At 31.0% G+C, this 17,192-nt stretch overlaps 1 protein-coding gene across 1 annotated transcript in view; it reads left to right on the top strand.

Moving 5' to 3' along the window:
• Positions 1-17,192, top strand: part of LOC143251841 (helicase POLQ-like) — a 91,632-nt gene that overhangs the window by 20,273 nt on the left and 54,167 nt on the right. The window contains exons 6-9 of the mRNA XM_076503100.1: positions 986-1,083; positions 4,334-4,441; positions 7,907-8,052; positions 11,971-12,210. Coding sequence (XP_076359215.1) covers positions 986-1,083; positions 4,334-4,441; positions 7,907-8,052; positions 11,971-12,210 — 592 coding nt within the window. The remainder of the gene's footprint in view (positions 1-985; positions 1,084-4,333; positions 4,442-7,906; positions 8,053-11,970; positions 12,211-17,192) is intronic.

Genomic DNA, 17,192 nt, shown 5'->3' with positions numbered 1-17,192 from the left:
CATTATTTTTAAAAGCACCTGAAGTTATTCTATCCTTAATATAGACCTTACATGGAATAGTGACTTGTAGAACAGCTCTTGAGTACAAAGTTTAGCTCAAAGCTCCATAACTACTTGACCAATTTGTGACGTAATTACAGTTTTGGACTCAAGAAGCCAAACCCAGTTGATTGATGTATTTAACTATACCCACGTTTCATAGATTAATTTATTATAATCCTGCCTAAAATAATTTCACTTTGAGGTTAAGCTGACAGAGATCCTTATAAATAATGAAGTTGAATTGGGTACATGGGTGACCAATGCTTGGTATTGCTGGCACACAAAATACAGGTAATAAGAAGGAAGAAGAAGGCCTCATAAAGTATTTTGCTTTAATTCTGTCTAAAAAACGTGTTGTGGCTATTGAGAATTCTCTCTTGTTTTTAATAATGCCTGATACCATTTTTTTCTCACTTTAGATGCAACACTTTATTTTTAATAGCATCTGAAATTTGAGTAGTTATCAAGACATGAAGAGAGATTACAACAAGATTTGATAATTCTTTGGAGTATGTTATGTTTGTAAGTGAGCAGAAAGTTGAAATAAGATTTTCACGGTTGTGTAGGTATTTTTAAACAGTAATTGTTTGTTGTTTAAGCTAATTCTATATATTTTTTAAACTTCATTATCTATGTTAAAATGTCTTAGTTATTATAAAAGTCAAAACACTGATGTTTATAAATCTGTGTGATTTGAGAGTCATTATTATTCTTTTTACAGTTAGAACTTGTGCTGTGTTACATGATGTATGGAAAAGTAACTTGTACCATTTTTGTAAGAGTATTGAACATTTAATATTATGGATGTATTATGTGCAAAATATTGTTATTATAGGATGAGAGAACAATATTATGTTATATCTTAGTTGTAATGATGTTACCTGAACACAATAGCTCAGATGTTTAAACATTGACCTGGAAGTGTCACTTCTATTTCATATAGAAAATATACAGATAGTCGGCATGAGTGCAACATTAGGGAACATGTCAGACATTCAACAGTTTCTTAATGCTGATATATACTGTGGAGACTTTAGGCCTGTGAGTATGTATGTTTAAAGATTATTCTTTCTTCCCTTAAATGTTTTTCTCTTTGTCATAGTTCAGTTGATGTCATTTGAAAGTGAAACATCACCAGAACATTTGTCTTGAGTGTATATTTGTATCTGTTGAGTTGAATCAAATATAACTGCATCAAAATGTATCCAGAAAATATTGAAGAAAAAATATATGATGGCATCAGTGCCAATTCTATACAAGTTGTAATATTGTCATTTGTTTCTGAGTTAAAATTAGAAATTACTGAATTTCTGAATTGTATCTTTAACATATTAAATATTTAATGGTGCTGTTGAGTGATGCATCTTGTGTTATAGTGGTACCATTGAGTGATGTGTCTTGTGTTATAGTGGTAACATTGAGTGATGTGTCTTGTGTTATAGTGGTACTGTTGTATTTTGAGTGATAGGTTAGTTATGATTATACTAATTTTTGTCTGAACTGAACAATTCTGAATCACCACCTATTACATTTACTCTAACTATCAATTTTCATACTCTAAACAAACCTTTACATGCAGTAAGGTGCTCATTTGTGTAAATTAGTGCCAGGTTGTTTATTGACCATGTTCATAAGTATATAATCCATTTACTGAGCTACTAATTTGTGTTTTAACACCATAATGGGGGCTAGAATGCTAACTTCAAGAGGTACGTTTATTTAGGTTACTCCCAAATGCTATTACCTTCTTATTTTTATGTATTTTTTCATGTAATTCTTCTTTATTTTGGAGAGCAGTCACCTTCTCACAACTGTCTCCAGACAGTGAAGGGTGATATAGATGAGGGGCACTGCTGGCTTGAGCATTCACATCTTGCTCTCCTAATGTCTACCTAGGGTACATTGCAGCCTGTACCCTGGGGTTCCTGTCAGTGTGTGCAGTGTTTTTAATTTTTGCATCTTGCTCTCCTCATGTCTACCTAGGGTACATTGTAGCCTGTACCCTGGGGTTCCTGTCAGTGTGTGCAGTGTTTTTAATTTTTGCATCTTGCTCTCCTAATGTCTACCTAGGGTACATTGTAGCCTGTACCCTGGGGTTCCTGTCAGTGTGTGCAGTGTTTTTAATTTTTGTTTCAGCTTGTTTTTGTTTATAACAAACTATATATTTACAAAGATGTAATGAGTTTATATGTACACACACACACACACACACACACACACACACACACACACACACTAAATATTTAGTGTTTAATAAGGAAAATAAATTATTTATGTGGTGTATGTGTGTAATATACTGTTTAGTGTTTAATAAGGAAAATAAATTATTTATGTGGTGTATGTGTGTAATATACTGTTTAGTGTTTAATAAGGAAAATAAATTATTTATGTGGTGTATGTGTGTAATATACTGTTTAGTGTTTAATAAGGAAAATAAATTATTTATGTGGTGTATGTGTGTAATATACTGTTTAGTGTTTAATAAGGAAAATAAATTATTTATGTGGTGTATGTGTGTAATATACTGTTTAGTGTTTAATAAGGAAAATAAATTATTTATGTGGTGTATGTGTGTAATATACTGTTTAGTGTTTAATAAGGAAAATAAATTATTTATGTGGTGTATGTGTGTAATATACTGTTTAGTGTTTAATAAGGAAAATAAATTATTTATGTGGTGTATGTGTGTAATATACTGTTTAGTGTTTAATAAGGAAAATAAATTATTTATGTGGTGTATGTGTAATATACTGTTTAGTGTTTAATAAGGAAAATAAATTATTTATGTGGTGTATGTGTGTAATATACTGTTTAGTGTTTAATAAGGAAAATAAATTATTTATGTGGTGTATGTGTGTAATATACTGTTTAGTGTTTAATAAGGAAAATAAATTATTTATGTGGTGTATGTGTGTAATATACTGTTTAGTGTTTAATAAGGAAAATAAATTATTTATGTGGTGTATGTGTGTAATATACTGTTTAGTGTTTAATAAGGAAAATAAATTATTTATGTGGTGTATGTGTGTAATATACTGTTTAGTGTTTAATAAGGAAAATAAATTATTTATGTGGTGTATGTGCGTAATATACTGTTTAGTGTTTAATAAGGAAAATAAATTATTTATGTAGTGTATGTGTGTAATATAACTGTTTAGTGTTTAATAAGGAAAATAAACCATTTATGTGGCGTATGTGCGTAATATAACTGTTTAGTGTTTAATAAGGAAAACAAATTATTTATGTGGCGTATGTGTGTAATATACTGTTTAGTGTTTAATAAGGAAAATAAATTATTTATGTGGTGTATGTGCGTAATATACTGTTTAGTGTTTAATAAGGAAAATAAATTATTTATGTGGTGTATGTGCGTAATATACTGTTTAGTGTTTAATAAGGAAAATAAATTATTTATGTGGTGTATGTGTGTAATATACTGTTTAGTGTTTAATAAGGAAAATAAATTATTTATGTGGTGTATGTGCGTAATATACTGTTTAGTGTTTAATAAGGAAAATAAATTATTTATGTGGCGTATGTGTGTAATATACTGTTTAGTGTTTAATAAGGAAAATAAATTATTTATGTGGTGTATGTGTGTAATATACTGTTTAGTGTTTAATAAGGAAAATAAATTATTTATGTGGTGTATGTGTGTAATATACTGTTTAGTGTTTAATAAGGAAAATAAATTATTTATGTGGTGTATGTGTGTAATATACTGTTTAGTGTTTAATAAGGAAAATAAATTATTTATGTGGTGTATGTGTGTAATATACTGTTTAGTGTTTAATAAGGAAAATAAATTATTTATGTAGTGTATGTGTGTAATATACTGTTTAGTGTTTAATAAGGAAAATAAATTATTTATGTGGTGTATGTGTGTAATATACTGTTTAGTGTTTAATAAGGAAAATAAATTATTTATGTGGTGTATGTGTGTAATATACTGTTTAGTGTTTAATAAGGAAAATAAGTTATTTATGTGTTGTATATGTGTAATATACTGTTGAATAGTAATGTTAACATCCTTATATATTCAAAAATTAGTTTAATTTAGAATTATAACTAATATACTTACACTTTGTACATACAATATTTATTATTAGTTAGAGAAATCATTTTAAGTAAATCTAAAGTCATTAGTGATAATTTCATACTATTTTAGAATGCTTGTACAAAGTGTGAACCTTGAGATATTTTAATAGTGTAGTTTATATGTGCAACAAATTATTTCTATATTATTATTAACAATGTTTATACTGTTACTTCTGCTTTCATTCTTCTCTAGGTGGAACTAAGCGAGTTTGTCAAAGTTGGAAGAAAGATATGGGAGGTAAACCCGAGGGCAAAGAGCATAAGTGAAACTTTAAAGTCATCTCGTTGCTTTAATTTCAAGGTATGGAAACCTTATTGACTAGATTACTTGGGTATATGAACTTTAGATATTATAAGAACATATGACTTTAAGTTTGTAAGTTAAAACATAAAAAGTACTTAACTCTCTTATATTTATAATCCTTAAAGTAACACAAGAATATTTATGTAATTTTTTCAAGATTGTAATTTAAAGGTATAAGAAAGTGCAGTTTCTTGAAGTTCATAACATTAAGATGCTGTAAGAATTTAGATTTAAATTTTAAATTATTAACAGAATATGCAGTTTTTTTGAGTTTGTAATTCTAAGATACAATAATATATAGCTTGTTTAACACTCCTACGAAAAGACGTTTCTAGTCCTGATTTCTCCAAGCCCGTTCCCCTGGCTGTGGTTTCGCTAGATAGTAGAGAGGGACAGTGGGAATCTCATTAATCCATTCATTAATGGATTTAAATGGCAATTTCATTTAAATACAAAATTATTAGCCTAATATTAATAACCTTTCAAGTTGCTCTGGGGCCTATTAGGCCCCACGTTTCGTAGGAGTGTTAAATTTGTAATTTTGAGAAATAAATAAAATGTATTTTAGTTTGTGATTCTCACATATATGTAGCTTCTCTACATTTGCAATTATAAGCATAAGATCTGTATTGATCTGTGGTTCTAAGATATAAAAATAAATACCTGTTTTAGTCTATGGTTCTAAGATATAGGAATAAGTATCTGTTTCAGTCTGTGGTTCTAAGATAGAAGAATAAATACCTGTTTCAGTCTGTGGTTCTAAGATTGAAGAATAAATACCTGTTTCAGTCTGTGGTTCTAAGATTGAAGAATAAATACCTGTTTCAGTCTGTGGTTCTAAGATTGAAGAATAAATACCTGTTTCAGTCTGTGGTTCTAAGATATAAGAGTAAATACCTGTTTCAGTCTGTGGTTCTAAGATATAAGAGTAAATACCTATTTCAGTCTGTGGTTCTAAGATATAAGAGTAAATACCTATTTCAGTCTGTGGTTCTAAGATACAAGAATAAATACCTGTTTCAGTCTCTGGTTCTAAGATAGAAGAGTAAATACCTGCTTCAGTCTGTGGATCTAAGATATAAGAATAAATACCTGCTTCAGTCTGTGGATCTAAGATATAAGAATAAATACCTGTTTCAGTCTGTGGTTCTAAGATATATGTATCTGACTACTCATCTATAATACATTTTGAAGGATGGGTGCACAAAAAATTGAAATATATTCTTTATTATTTTTAGTAGACTAGTATACAAAAAGCACTAAGTATATTTCTTAGAAGAAACACCGTATTTGGTTAGTTTAGTACTTGTGTTAACCAAGCACTTTTGGGATTCAGTTTCTAGTTATGCTTTTTTGAGTCTCTTTATTAATATGTGTTAAACTTTATTTAATATAGACAGAAGTATTAAGTCACATCTTGTCTTTTACTGTCCTAGGCCTAGTTTCATGGGTACTTTGACTAGATAACTGGTAGCAAATCTAGAAGACAAATAGGATGTGGGCTTTAATTCATAAGGTAAACTACGGAAGTGGGCTGTAAATCTGTATAATCCAGACTATAAGAAATGTGTGCTAAATTTGTAACCAACATTATAGGATTACCCCTGTAGGTCTGTGTAACTCAGATTATAGGAAGTGGGCTGTAGGTCTGTATAACTCAGATTATAGAAAGTGGTCTGTATAACTCAGATTATAGAAAGTGGGCTGTATAACTCAAATTATAGGAAGTGAGCTGTAGGTTTGTATAACTCAGATTATAGGAAGTGAGCTGTAGGTCTGTATAACTCAGATTATAGGAAGTGAGCTGTTGGTCTGTATAACTCAGGTTATAGAAAGTGGGCTGTATAACCCACATTATAAGAAGTGGATTGTAGATCTATAATAACCCAAACTATGAGAAAGGAAAACGTGTAGATTTAGCTTCTCTTAGGGTATAGTGGCTGTTGGAATATTTTCTGTTGGTTTGTCACCTAAAGTTTGTTTCAGATGGTTATTAAAACCAAGTTGTATTTAACTATGAGTAATGTCTACACATACTTCATTTTTTGCTTCTTGTTTCTAAATAACATGATGTTTGTTCAATGAAATACTATAGTTGCCCTGTTTTTATTATATTAATAATAGTCTTTTAGGGTTAGGTAGTAAGATACTAATATTATGTGTAGGCATAAATACAGTTTACACCAATGTTCATACTGTTAAAAAAATTCTAGTAATTTTGTAGACAAGAGAATGAAACAAATGTGTTGTGTTTTGTGGTGTTGATAGGTGAAAGGCTGACTAATGTATCTCAAGACGAGGTGAAAGGCTGGCTAATGTATCTCAAAACGAGGTGAAAGGCTGGCTAATGTATCTCAAGACGATTTAGTTAACGAAATATTTCCCACTGTTTTAAAGTTTGATACAAGCCCTATCTGTGTTTTGGGGGTTCAAACCTCTCTCTATTGTTATGGTCTTTAGTTAGTTTAGTTCAATAAGTAAGTCTTCTTTGTGTGTGCAGAGTTGTATAGCATGATTTATACAGGTGAAGAAGAAAGATGAGTAGTTTTTCTATAGGTGGTTATGATTGGATATTAGGCTGGATGATGTAATTAAGTTTTTTGCATATATTGGTGGTAACTTTTTTTATATTCACATCTAATAAGGGAAGACAATTTTGGGATTCTATTTCTTGTGTGAAAATTATGACTGTCTTAATGTGTGTGAGTTCAATGAATTTCAGAGGTATCTTCTTTCCTTGTTATCACATTTTGGAGCAGTTCTGTTTAATGTATTTTCAAAAACTTTCAGTTTTTTAGTTCAGATTAAATACATGTCTCTATGGTTAGTTTTTCACTTAGGTAATATTAAAATACGAAATTCTTTCTGTTCATTACTGTAAGTTACAGATTGATACAGTAGATATGGAACATTCTGTCAGTATATAGTTGTACACGTGATAAAAGAAGAGAAACAATACATTCTTTGAGTGTATGGATCTTGTATTTTGTACAAAACAGGATAGTGCCGATAATAAAGTTTTCACTATACTTGATCAGGTTCATTATAGCTTCTTGTGTTGTATATATTTGTACTAGTGTTTGGTTTAGATCTGGTAATTATATTAATTGACATTCCATGAAATTAATGAAGCCAAGCATCTTTATTGTACCTTTTTTATGGATATATTAATGAATATTTCAAAAAAACACAAGAATACTATATTGTACAAAGAGTTTCAAAATTGGGGCTGTTCATGGGGTATGCTACTTTTGACTAATGAACTCGGTGTATAGGTTGCTTCTAATTTTCAGTCAAATTTGGACCTCACACTTCTAGTTGCTCTCAAATTTATTATTTATCAAATTATCCTACTTTTTCTAAAATGAGGTGTAATTTTTTCAAGTATCTGAATCACCAGTATGTGCTATTTTGTCTTTACGTGTATTGTCAAATTAATGTTTTCTCACTACATCTTTACAGTGTACTCCAGAGATGAAGCGTCAAGATCCAGAAGGATTGGTGGGTTTAGTCCTTGAAGTGGTGCCTTCAAATTCCTGTTTGATCTTTTGTCCAACCAAAAAACACTGTGAAAATATTGCTCTATTATTGGCTAAGCTTCTGCCCAAGTACGTTACTGATGAACTTTCGTCATATGTTTCAGTGTAGTATTATGTAAACAGTGGTATGTTTCTTAACAAGAACACCACAGCTTAAACCAGAAGTAAAGTTTTAAAACTAAAAATGTTACTGAATAAACTAATTTACTGACAGAAAGTAAGTTTTCTCCATACAATTAATTACTTGTAATTTAATTTTTATGGTGATGCATATATTTTTTAAATGTTTCTTTCACAAGATAAATATAATTAAATATAAAAACTAGTGCTAGGTTCAGGTTGGACATATGGAAACTCATTTTTGTGCAGTATGTAGCTACAACTTGCTAATTCTGTATCAGGCAGATGTGTATAGGAACAATATTCCTAAGAACAGCAACACGTTCTACACAAGTTCAGTGGACTGTTTGTAACTTGCTATCATTGAATTTCAGAAAACTATCAGATCTTTACCAACAAAATAAAACTTTTACTGAAATGTTTGTAATCAGTTTAGAACAAAGTAATAAAATCCAAACTGATAATTCTTCCCTCACTTCATTTGTAAGGACGTGTGTCTGAATTCCCTCACTCCATTTGTAAGGACGTGCGTCTGAATTCCCTCACTCCATTTGTAAGGATGTGTATCTGAATAGATTATTTTAGTTTCCATCTTGTTTTCTGGCAGGACAGCTCATCTAGATATTTTAGTTCAGTATGGCTATTGAAAAACAGAGTTTTCATTGTGTTTTTCTGGCTGGGCAGTTATTTTCATCACTTTGTCTATTTGTTGCTAGCTAGTAATGTAATTACCAGAGGCTTTGACTAATATGTATATATTTATGTACCCTATTAGTGATCATGTGTGTCCTTTAAATTCCATGTGACTAAATGCTATGACAAGGATGTTTCACAGTAATTCAGAAGATGTATGGTTAGTGTAAGATATTAATGTTAATTTAGATGTATGTTTGGTTTAGGACAAGCTGTATGGTTAGTTTAACATGTTTTAAATTAACTTAGAAAATGTATGATTTGTGTAGCATGTATTTCATGTTAGTTTAGAAGATGTATAAATTGTTTTAAGTTAGAAACCCTACAATCAGTGTAGCATGTGTTTTATGGTAGTTTAGAAGGTGTATAGTTCATGTAACATGTTTCAAATTATCTTAGAAAATCTATGCTTAGTATACCGTGTGTTTTATGGTAGCTTAGAAGGTGTTTTCATGGTAGTTTAGTATACCGTGTGTTTTATGGTAGTGTATAGTTCATGTAACATGTTTCAAATTATCTTAGAAAATCTATGCTTAGTATACCATGTGTTTTATGGTAGTTTAGAAGATGTATAGTTCATGTAACATGTTTCAAATTATCTTAGAAAATCTATGCTTAGTATATGTGTTTTATGGTAGTTTAGAAGTGTATAGTTCATGTAACATGTTTCAAATTATCTTAGAAAAATGCTTAGTATACCGTGTGTTTTATGGTAGCTTAGAAGGTGTATAGTTCATGTAACATGTTTCAAATTATCTTAGAAAATCTATGCTTAGTATACCGTGTGTTTTATGGTAGTTTAGAAGGTGTATAGTTCATGTAACATGTTTCAAATTATCTTAGAAAATCTATGCTTAGTATACCGTGTGTTTTATGGTAGCTTAGAAGGTGTATAGTTCATGTAACATGTTTCAAATTATCTTAGAAAATCTATGCTTAGTATACCGTGTGTTTTATGGTAGTTTAGAAGATGTATAGTTCATGTAACATGTTTCAAATTATCTTAGAAAATCTATGCCTAGTATACCGTGTGTTTTATGGTAGTTTAGAAGATGTGTGGTTAACTCATTCAGCACAGACTCTGTTGTTGGAAGTGATATCGTGATCATTTTGTTTTTATTATAGTTTTCATGCTACAATTTTTAAATTAGGAAGTGTATGTTAACAAAATTTGGTAGATTATTTGTAAACATTACAAGGTTTTCATACAAAAGAATGAATGTTTTTATTATTAAGTTTTAGGATTTGTTAAGTACTGTTTTTCTTGTGCTTTCCTGTTGCCTATCCAACAAGCAATGTAATTTTCATTTTAAAATTATAAATACTTATGTGTAACAGAAAATTTCATATGCAAAATCTTTATAATATTCAAATAGCTATCAAATGGGTTTTGAAGAAAAAATTTCTATATTTTATCTGTTACCTATGAATCTGTGGTGGTTAACCGATCTTGTAACCACCATACAAAAATTAGGAAATAACTACAAATCATGCTTCATTCATTCTAGGATGACAATAGATAATAACATGAATCTTTAGATTAAATAGTTTAAATCTCATAACCTTATACATTTATATATATTTATCATATAGACCTTTTAGCTGTGCCTAGCTAACAATACACAAGTCAGAATGATGCAGCACATATCCAGTAATATAAAACTGATTTCAGTTTTTACAAAGTGTCTTGTCTCTGTTTTAGTGGACTAGTATTTTGTAATATAGTCACATTTTAATTATTATGAATTATATATGTATATAGATTATTATTGTTTGCAAACAAGCTCTTAAACCTTTCTTAATACATGGAACAGTAAATAAAGAAGTAAACCAAACAATTTTCTTCTAGTTAAGATCTCTGTACTTGGTTACTGCTTGACATAGGTTGCTAAGCCTTTTAAAGTTTCATGTGGAGGATATGAAATAAAGTAATTTTTTTTTAGGTCTTATATATACATTTTAATTACCAAAAAACCATAAATTATTGTACATAATACCATAGTATTCCACCATAGTAACTAAGCTGTATTTAGGTCTAAAAAAATTATTTAATTTGAAGCAGATTAAAACACAATCTACCTCCTGGAAATCTAGATGTGAAAGAATGGAATTTCCTTCTAATACATTAAAATGGCTGAGAAAACCACTACGAGAATATTCTAAGCAGTCAATTGGTTATTCACATGTCATATATTAAAGTAAGTGCATATGAGGAACTGTTTCCAAAAATGGAAAGAGGCAAGTGGAGCCACTTTGTTTCATTCAGTAAGTCATATTCGAGGAAACTAAAAGGATACGACATTCTTATTTTATATTCTAACTTGTAAATATTGGTAATTTGAGTTCCTAGTTCACATGAATCTATAGACTTAGTATTTTGACATCAGAAAGGTAATTTGAACCAATGTTACATTCATCCGTGATGATGAGAAAACCCACTTGTAGAGAAAATTATATATTTAAAAATGGCTGGTATGGGTAGAGAAAGCACTAATAGAGGAGCAAACAACGTTTTGACCTTCTGATGATGACCGAAGAAGGTCTAAATATTGTTCGTTCTTCTATTAGTGATTTCTCTACCCATACTAGCCATTTTAAATATACAATGCCATATTCAACATGAGGCACTAAAAATCAAACATTTAACTGTGTTTTTATAATATTTGCTTTTAAATTAATAAACTGAATAATGAATCATACTAAAACTTGAATTATGATCTACATTTTAACACCAAACTTTTTCACATAAATTCATGAAATAAGTGAGGGTACTTTTCTGTAGTTTTGAAGACTTGTGACAATACTAAGTAGGACATGGAACTGAAATAGTTACATGGTTGTGATTTCTTGAGACCTGTTATAGTTGTGCTTTATGTGAAGGAAGCAGATAATATCAAAATCAAGTTACTGGTGTTGTACTTGTAGCATTATGTGGTGTAAAAACATTTCTGTCATTAAAATTGTATGTTAACCTAAGACTAATTGTATGTCAGCTACAGAAATTGTAAGAATCCAAAATAACTAGTAATTATACAGTATTTGTAGAGACAAAAAGATGCCATTTTAAGTATTTTTGTAAATAGTTAAACAGCATAAATTGTATTATTTAGTTTGATATTAGAAGTAGCCTATTCAGTAATGAATAAAACAATTCTTGATGTTTTCACTGTCTAGAATATTGAAAAGTCATAAGACAGAGGAGAAAAAAGCCCTGTACAAAGTTTTAATTAGTGAAGGTGGAGAATTCACATGTCCCGTACTGAGTCGTTCCCTGCCTTATGGAGTTGCGTATCATCATAGTGGATTAACAATGGATGAGAGAAAGTTAATTGAGGAGGCTTACATGATGGGTACACTATGTTGTCTAGCATGTACGTCAACATTAGCTGCTGGTGTGAACCTCCCAGCTAAAAGGTATGTGGAAGTAAAAACAATCTGTGAACATGTGATAAGTTGAAAAACGACTTTATCTGTAATCAAATTATATTTCCTAATGTGAAAGAAAAACATAGGATTGTTTTGTAGTAAGATATTCACTGTAAATGAGATTCAACTCTACAAGAATTCCACTCTATAATTTGGCTAGTGCTTTAATGTTTCTTATGTTTCATTAGCTAGTGAGTGTACAGACTAATAATTAAATCAGGGTTATGAACTAAAGGTTAAAACTGACTTTATACTGGACATGCCAGCTAATACAGCTGATGGTCTTCATTATGAGAGACTGTGTGTGTATTAAACCACATGTTGATACATTAAATAGGCCACAGTTAATAAGTACCGGATAATATAGCTGTAGGCCTTGATTAGGTGAAACTATACTTATAATAACCCTTTCCATATAGGTCATAGATCAAAGGTTATATCATTGTGTTTGACTCTCATTCAACATTTATGAATTCAGGTCATTAAGTTTGTATCAAAGTGTACATTATAATTGAAATGTGTATATGATACATTATTTAATTTTTTAATTTGAAAGTAACTATTAAATAATCATACATGAACATTGATTTTTGTGTGCGTATGTTGAATACAACACTGGTTCAAATGAGATGTTTGTGATATCAAAATACAAAGTACATGGTTTTTATGAATTAGCAACTCAAATTACCAGTATTGACAAACTAGAATATAAAATACAAAGTACATGGTTTTTATGAATTAGCAACTCAAATTACCAGTATTGACAAACTAGAATATAAAATACAAAGTACATGGTTTTATGAATTAGCAACTCAAATTACCAGTATTGACAAACTAGAATATAAAATACAAAGTACATGGTTTTATGAATTAGCAACTCAAATTACCAGTATTGACAAACTAGAATATAAAATACAAAGTACATGGTTTTTATGAATTAGCAACTCAAATTACCAGTATTGACAAACTAGAATATAAAATACAAAGTACATGGTTTTTATGAATTAGCAACTCAAATTGCCAGTATTGACAAACTAGAATATAAAATACAAAGTACATGGTTTTTATGAATTAGCAACTCAAATTGCCAGTATTGACAAACTAGAATATAAAATACAAAGTACATGGTTTTTATGAATTAGCAACTCAAATTACCAGTATTGACAAACTAGAATATAAAATACAAACTTCTCTCTTCAATTTGCTGAGATATTGCTCAAGTACTGAATCAAACACAGTGACCCTACTGTTTTCTTACCATTTTTGGGAATGGTTCCTGATGTACATTTACAGGTTAGTGTTTACCATATATAACAAGTGATTAACCAATTTAAAGCTAAGATGTCTCCCTTGTAGCTGTCCTAGACATTGTAACAATATCATCTCTTTCTGGTAAGTTGTGTCTTTAGCTTGTTTGAAATTTCTTATTTTCCAGACTCAAATACAGCTTAGTTAATAAACTTGATAGTGGAATTCTGAAGAATAATTTGTTTTTTTGGTTATTGAAATGTATCAAAATCTAAAAAACATACTTTATTTCACATACTCCACATGCAAAATTTGATAACACTTAGCAAACAATGACAAGCAGCAATCAAGTACCAAGGTTCGTAACTAGAAGAAGTAATTGTTTGCTTTATTTACTGTTCTATGTCTCAAGAAAATAAGTGTAAGAACTTGTTTGTATATACTAATGATCTATATACATATAATGTATGTTAAATGAAATTCATTGTATTTTACAAAACACTAAACCACTAAAACACAGCCAAGTTTTATATTATTGGATATTAAATGTGAGTGTATGTGTGCTTTGTTGTAACTTCTGTATTGTTAGCCAGGCATGTCTGAAAAGTCAATATATAAATCTATATAGACCTACAATGTTGTGAGATTTAGTCCAAATATTTATATTTATTTCCCAATTTTATATTGTGGTTACAAGATTGGTCAACTGGACTGAACTAGGAACTGAGATTTGTTAGTGAAGATAACAGATAAAATATATCGTTTTTCTTAATTGTTTGGTAAAACTATCTCAACATTATAAGGATTTCACATGTGAAATTTGAAAATTTTCTTTTGCATAAAAGTATTGTTAATCCTAAAAGGAAAAACTACTTTGCATGTTGGATAGGCAACATGCAATGAGAAAAAGAATCTTAAAAAAGTATTCCTTAATAAACCTTAAGACAATAATAAAGATTTTAAATATTAAAGCATTGTAGTTTACTGATAATCTGCCAAATTTTATGGACATGTGTTTACTAATTTAGAAGTTATAGCATAAAAACTATAACATGTACAGAATGATTACGAGGTTAGTTCTGTGGATCAAGCCCATTCTGAAAGAATTAACCCACATTTTGATACAGTAAATAGGTCACAGTTATGGAATGCCTAGTAATACAGTTATCTCTATCTTTCTTATAGTGTTTATCATATTAACACAATTCATCTCTCTAACTCTCTTGTAGTGTTTATCATATCAACACAATCCATCTCTCTACTTCTCTTGTAGTGTTTATCATATCAACACAATCCATCTCTCTACTTCTCTTGTAGTGTTTATAATATCAACACAATTCATCTCTTCACCTCCCTTGTAGTGTCTATCATATCGATACATCCATCCTCTAACTCTCTTGTAGTGTTTATCTATCCATCTCTCTCTCTTGTAGTGTTTATCATATCAACACAATTCATCTCTTCACCTCCTTGTAGTGTCTATCATCCTCCATCTCTCTAATAGTGTTTATCATATCAACACAATTCATCTCTTCACCTCCCTATAGTGTCTATCATATCAACACAATTCATCTCTTCACCTCCCTGTGTGTCTATCATATTAACAGAATTCATCTCTTCACCTCCCTGTAGTGTTTATCATAATTGCACAATCAATTTCTTCATCTCACTTGTAGTGTTCATCATACCAACACAATCCATCTCTTCACTTCCCTTGTAGTGTTTATCATAATAACACAATCCATCTCTCTACCTCCCCTGCAGCGTCTGTGATATCAACACAATCCATCTCTTCACCTCTCTTGTAGTATTTATCAACGTAATTTATTTCTCTACTTCTCTTGTAGTGTTTATCATATCAAAACAATCCATCTCTTTACCTCCCCTGTAGTGTTTATCATATCAACACAATCCATCTCTTCACCTCCCCTGTAGTGTTTATCATATCAACACAATCCATCTCTTCACCTCCCCTGTAGTGTTTATCATACCAACACAATCCATCTCTTCACCTCCCCTGTAGTGTTTATCATACCAACACAATCCATCTCTTCACCTCCCCTGTAGTGTTTATCATACCAACACAATCCATCTCTTCACATCCCCTGTAGTGTTTATCATACCAACACAATCCATCTCTTCACCTCCCCTGTAGTGTTTATCATACCAACACAATCCATCTCTTTACCTCCCTGTAGTGTTTATCATACCAACACAATCCATCTCTTTACCTCCCCTGTAGTGTTTATCATATCAACACAATCCATCTCTTTACCTCCCCTGTAGTGTTTATCATACCAACACAATTCATCTCTTCACCTCCCCTGTAGTGTTTATCATACCAACACAATCCATCTCTTTACCTCCCCTGTAGTGTTTATCATATCAACACAATCCATCTCTTTACCTCCCCTGTAGTGTTTATCATATCAACACAATCCATCTCTTTACCTCCCTGTAGTGTTTATCATATCAACACAATCCATCTCTTTACCTCCTGTAGTGTTTATCATATCAACACAATCCATCTCTTCACTTCCTTGTAGTGTTTATCATATCAACACAATCCATCTCTTTACCTCTCCCTGTAGTGTTTATCATACCAACACAATCCATCTCTACTTCTCCCTGTAGTGTTTATCATATCAACACAATCCATCTCTTCACCTCCCCTGTAGTGTTTATCATACCAACACAATCCATCTCTTTACCTCCCCTGTAGTGTTTATCATAATAACACAATCCATCTCTCTACCTCCCCTGTAGTGTTTATCATATCAACACAATCCATCTCTTTCACCTCTCTCCTGTAGTGTTTATCATACCAACACAATCCATCTCTTCACCTCTCTTGTAGTGTTTATCATATCAACACAATCCATCTCTTTACTTCTCCTGTAGTGTTTATCATATCAACACAATCCATCTCTTCACCTCCCCTGTAGTGTTTATCATATCAACACAATCCATCTCTTCACCTCCCTGTAGTGTTTATCATACCAACACAATCCATCTCTTCACCTCCCCTGTAGTGTTTATCATACCAACACAATCCATCTCTTCACCTCCCCTGTAGTGTTTATCATACCAACACAATCCATCTCTTTACCTCCCCTGTAGTGTTTATCATACCAACACAATCCATCTCTTCACCTCCCTGTAGTGTTTATCATACCAACACAATCCATCTCTTTCACCTCCCTGTAGTGTTTATCATACCAACACAATCCATCTCTTCACCTCCCCTGTAGTGTTTATCATACCACACACAATCCCTGTAGTGTTTATCATATCAACACAATCCATCTCTTTACCTCCTGTAGTGTTTATCATATCAACACAATCCATCTCTTTTACCTCCTGTAGTGTTTATCATATCAACACAATCCATCTCTTCACCTCCTTGTAGTGTTTATCATATCAACACAATCCATCTTTACCTCCCTGTAGTGTTTATCATACCAACACAATCCATCTCTACCTCCCTGTAGTGTTTATCATATCAACACAATCCATCTCTTTCACCTCCCTGTAGTGTTTATCATACCAACACAATCCATCTCTTTACCTCCCCTGTAGTGTTTATCATACCAACACAATCCATCTCTTTACCTCCCCTGTAGTGTTTATCATATCAACACAATCCATCTCTTTACCTCCCTGTAGTGTTTATCATACCAACACAATTCATCTCTTTCACCTCCCTGTAGTGTTTATCATAC

This window comes from Tachypleus tridentatus, chromosome 6 (genome assembly GCF_004210375.1).
Source record: "Tachypleus tridentatus isolate NWPU-2018 chromosome 6, ASM421037v1, whole genome shotgun sequence".
Taxonomy (NCBI): Eukaryota; Metazoa; Arthropoda; class Merostomata; order Xiphosura; family Limulidae; genus Tachypleus; species Tachypleus tridentatus.
This window is presented reverse-complemented; position numbering and strand designations above follow the sequence as displayed.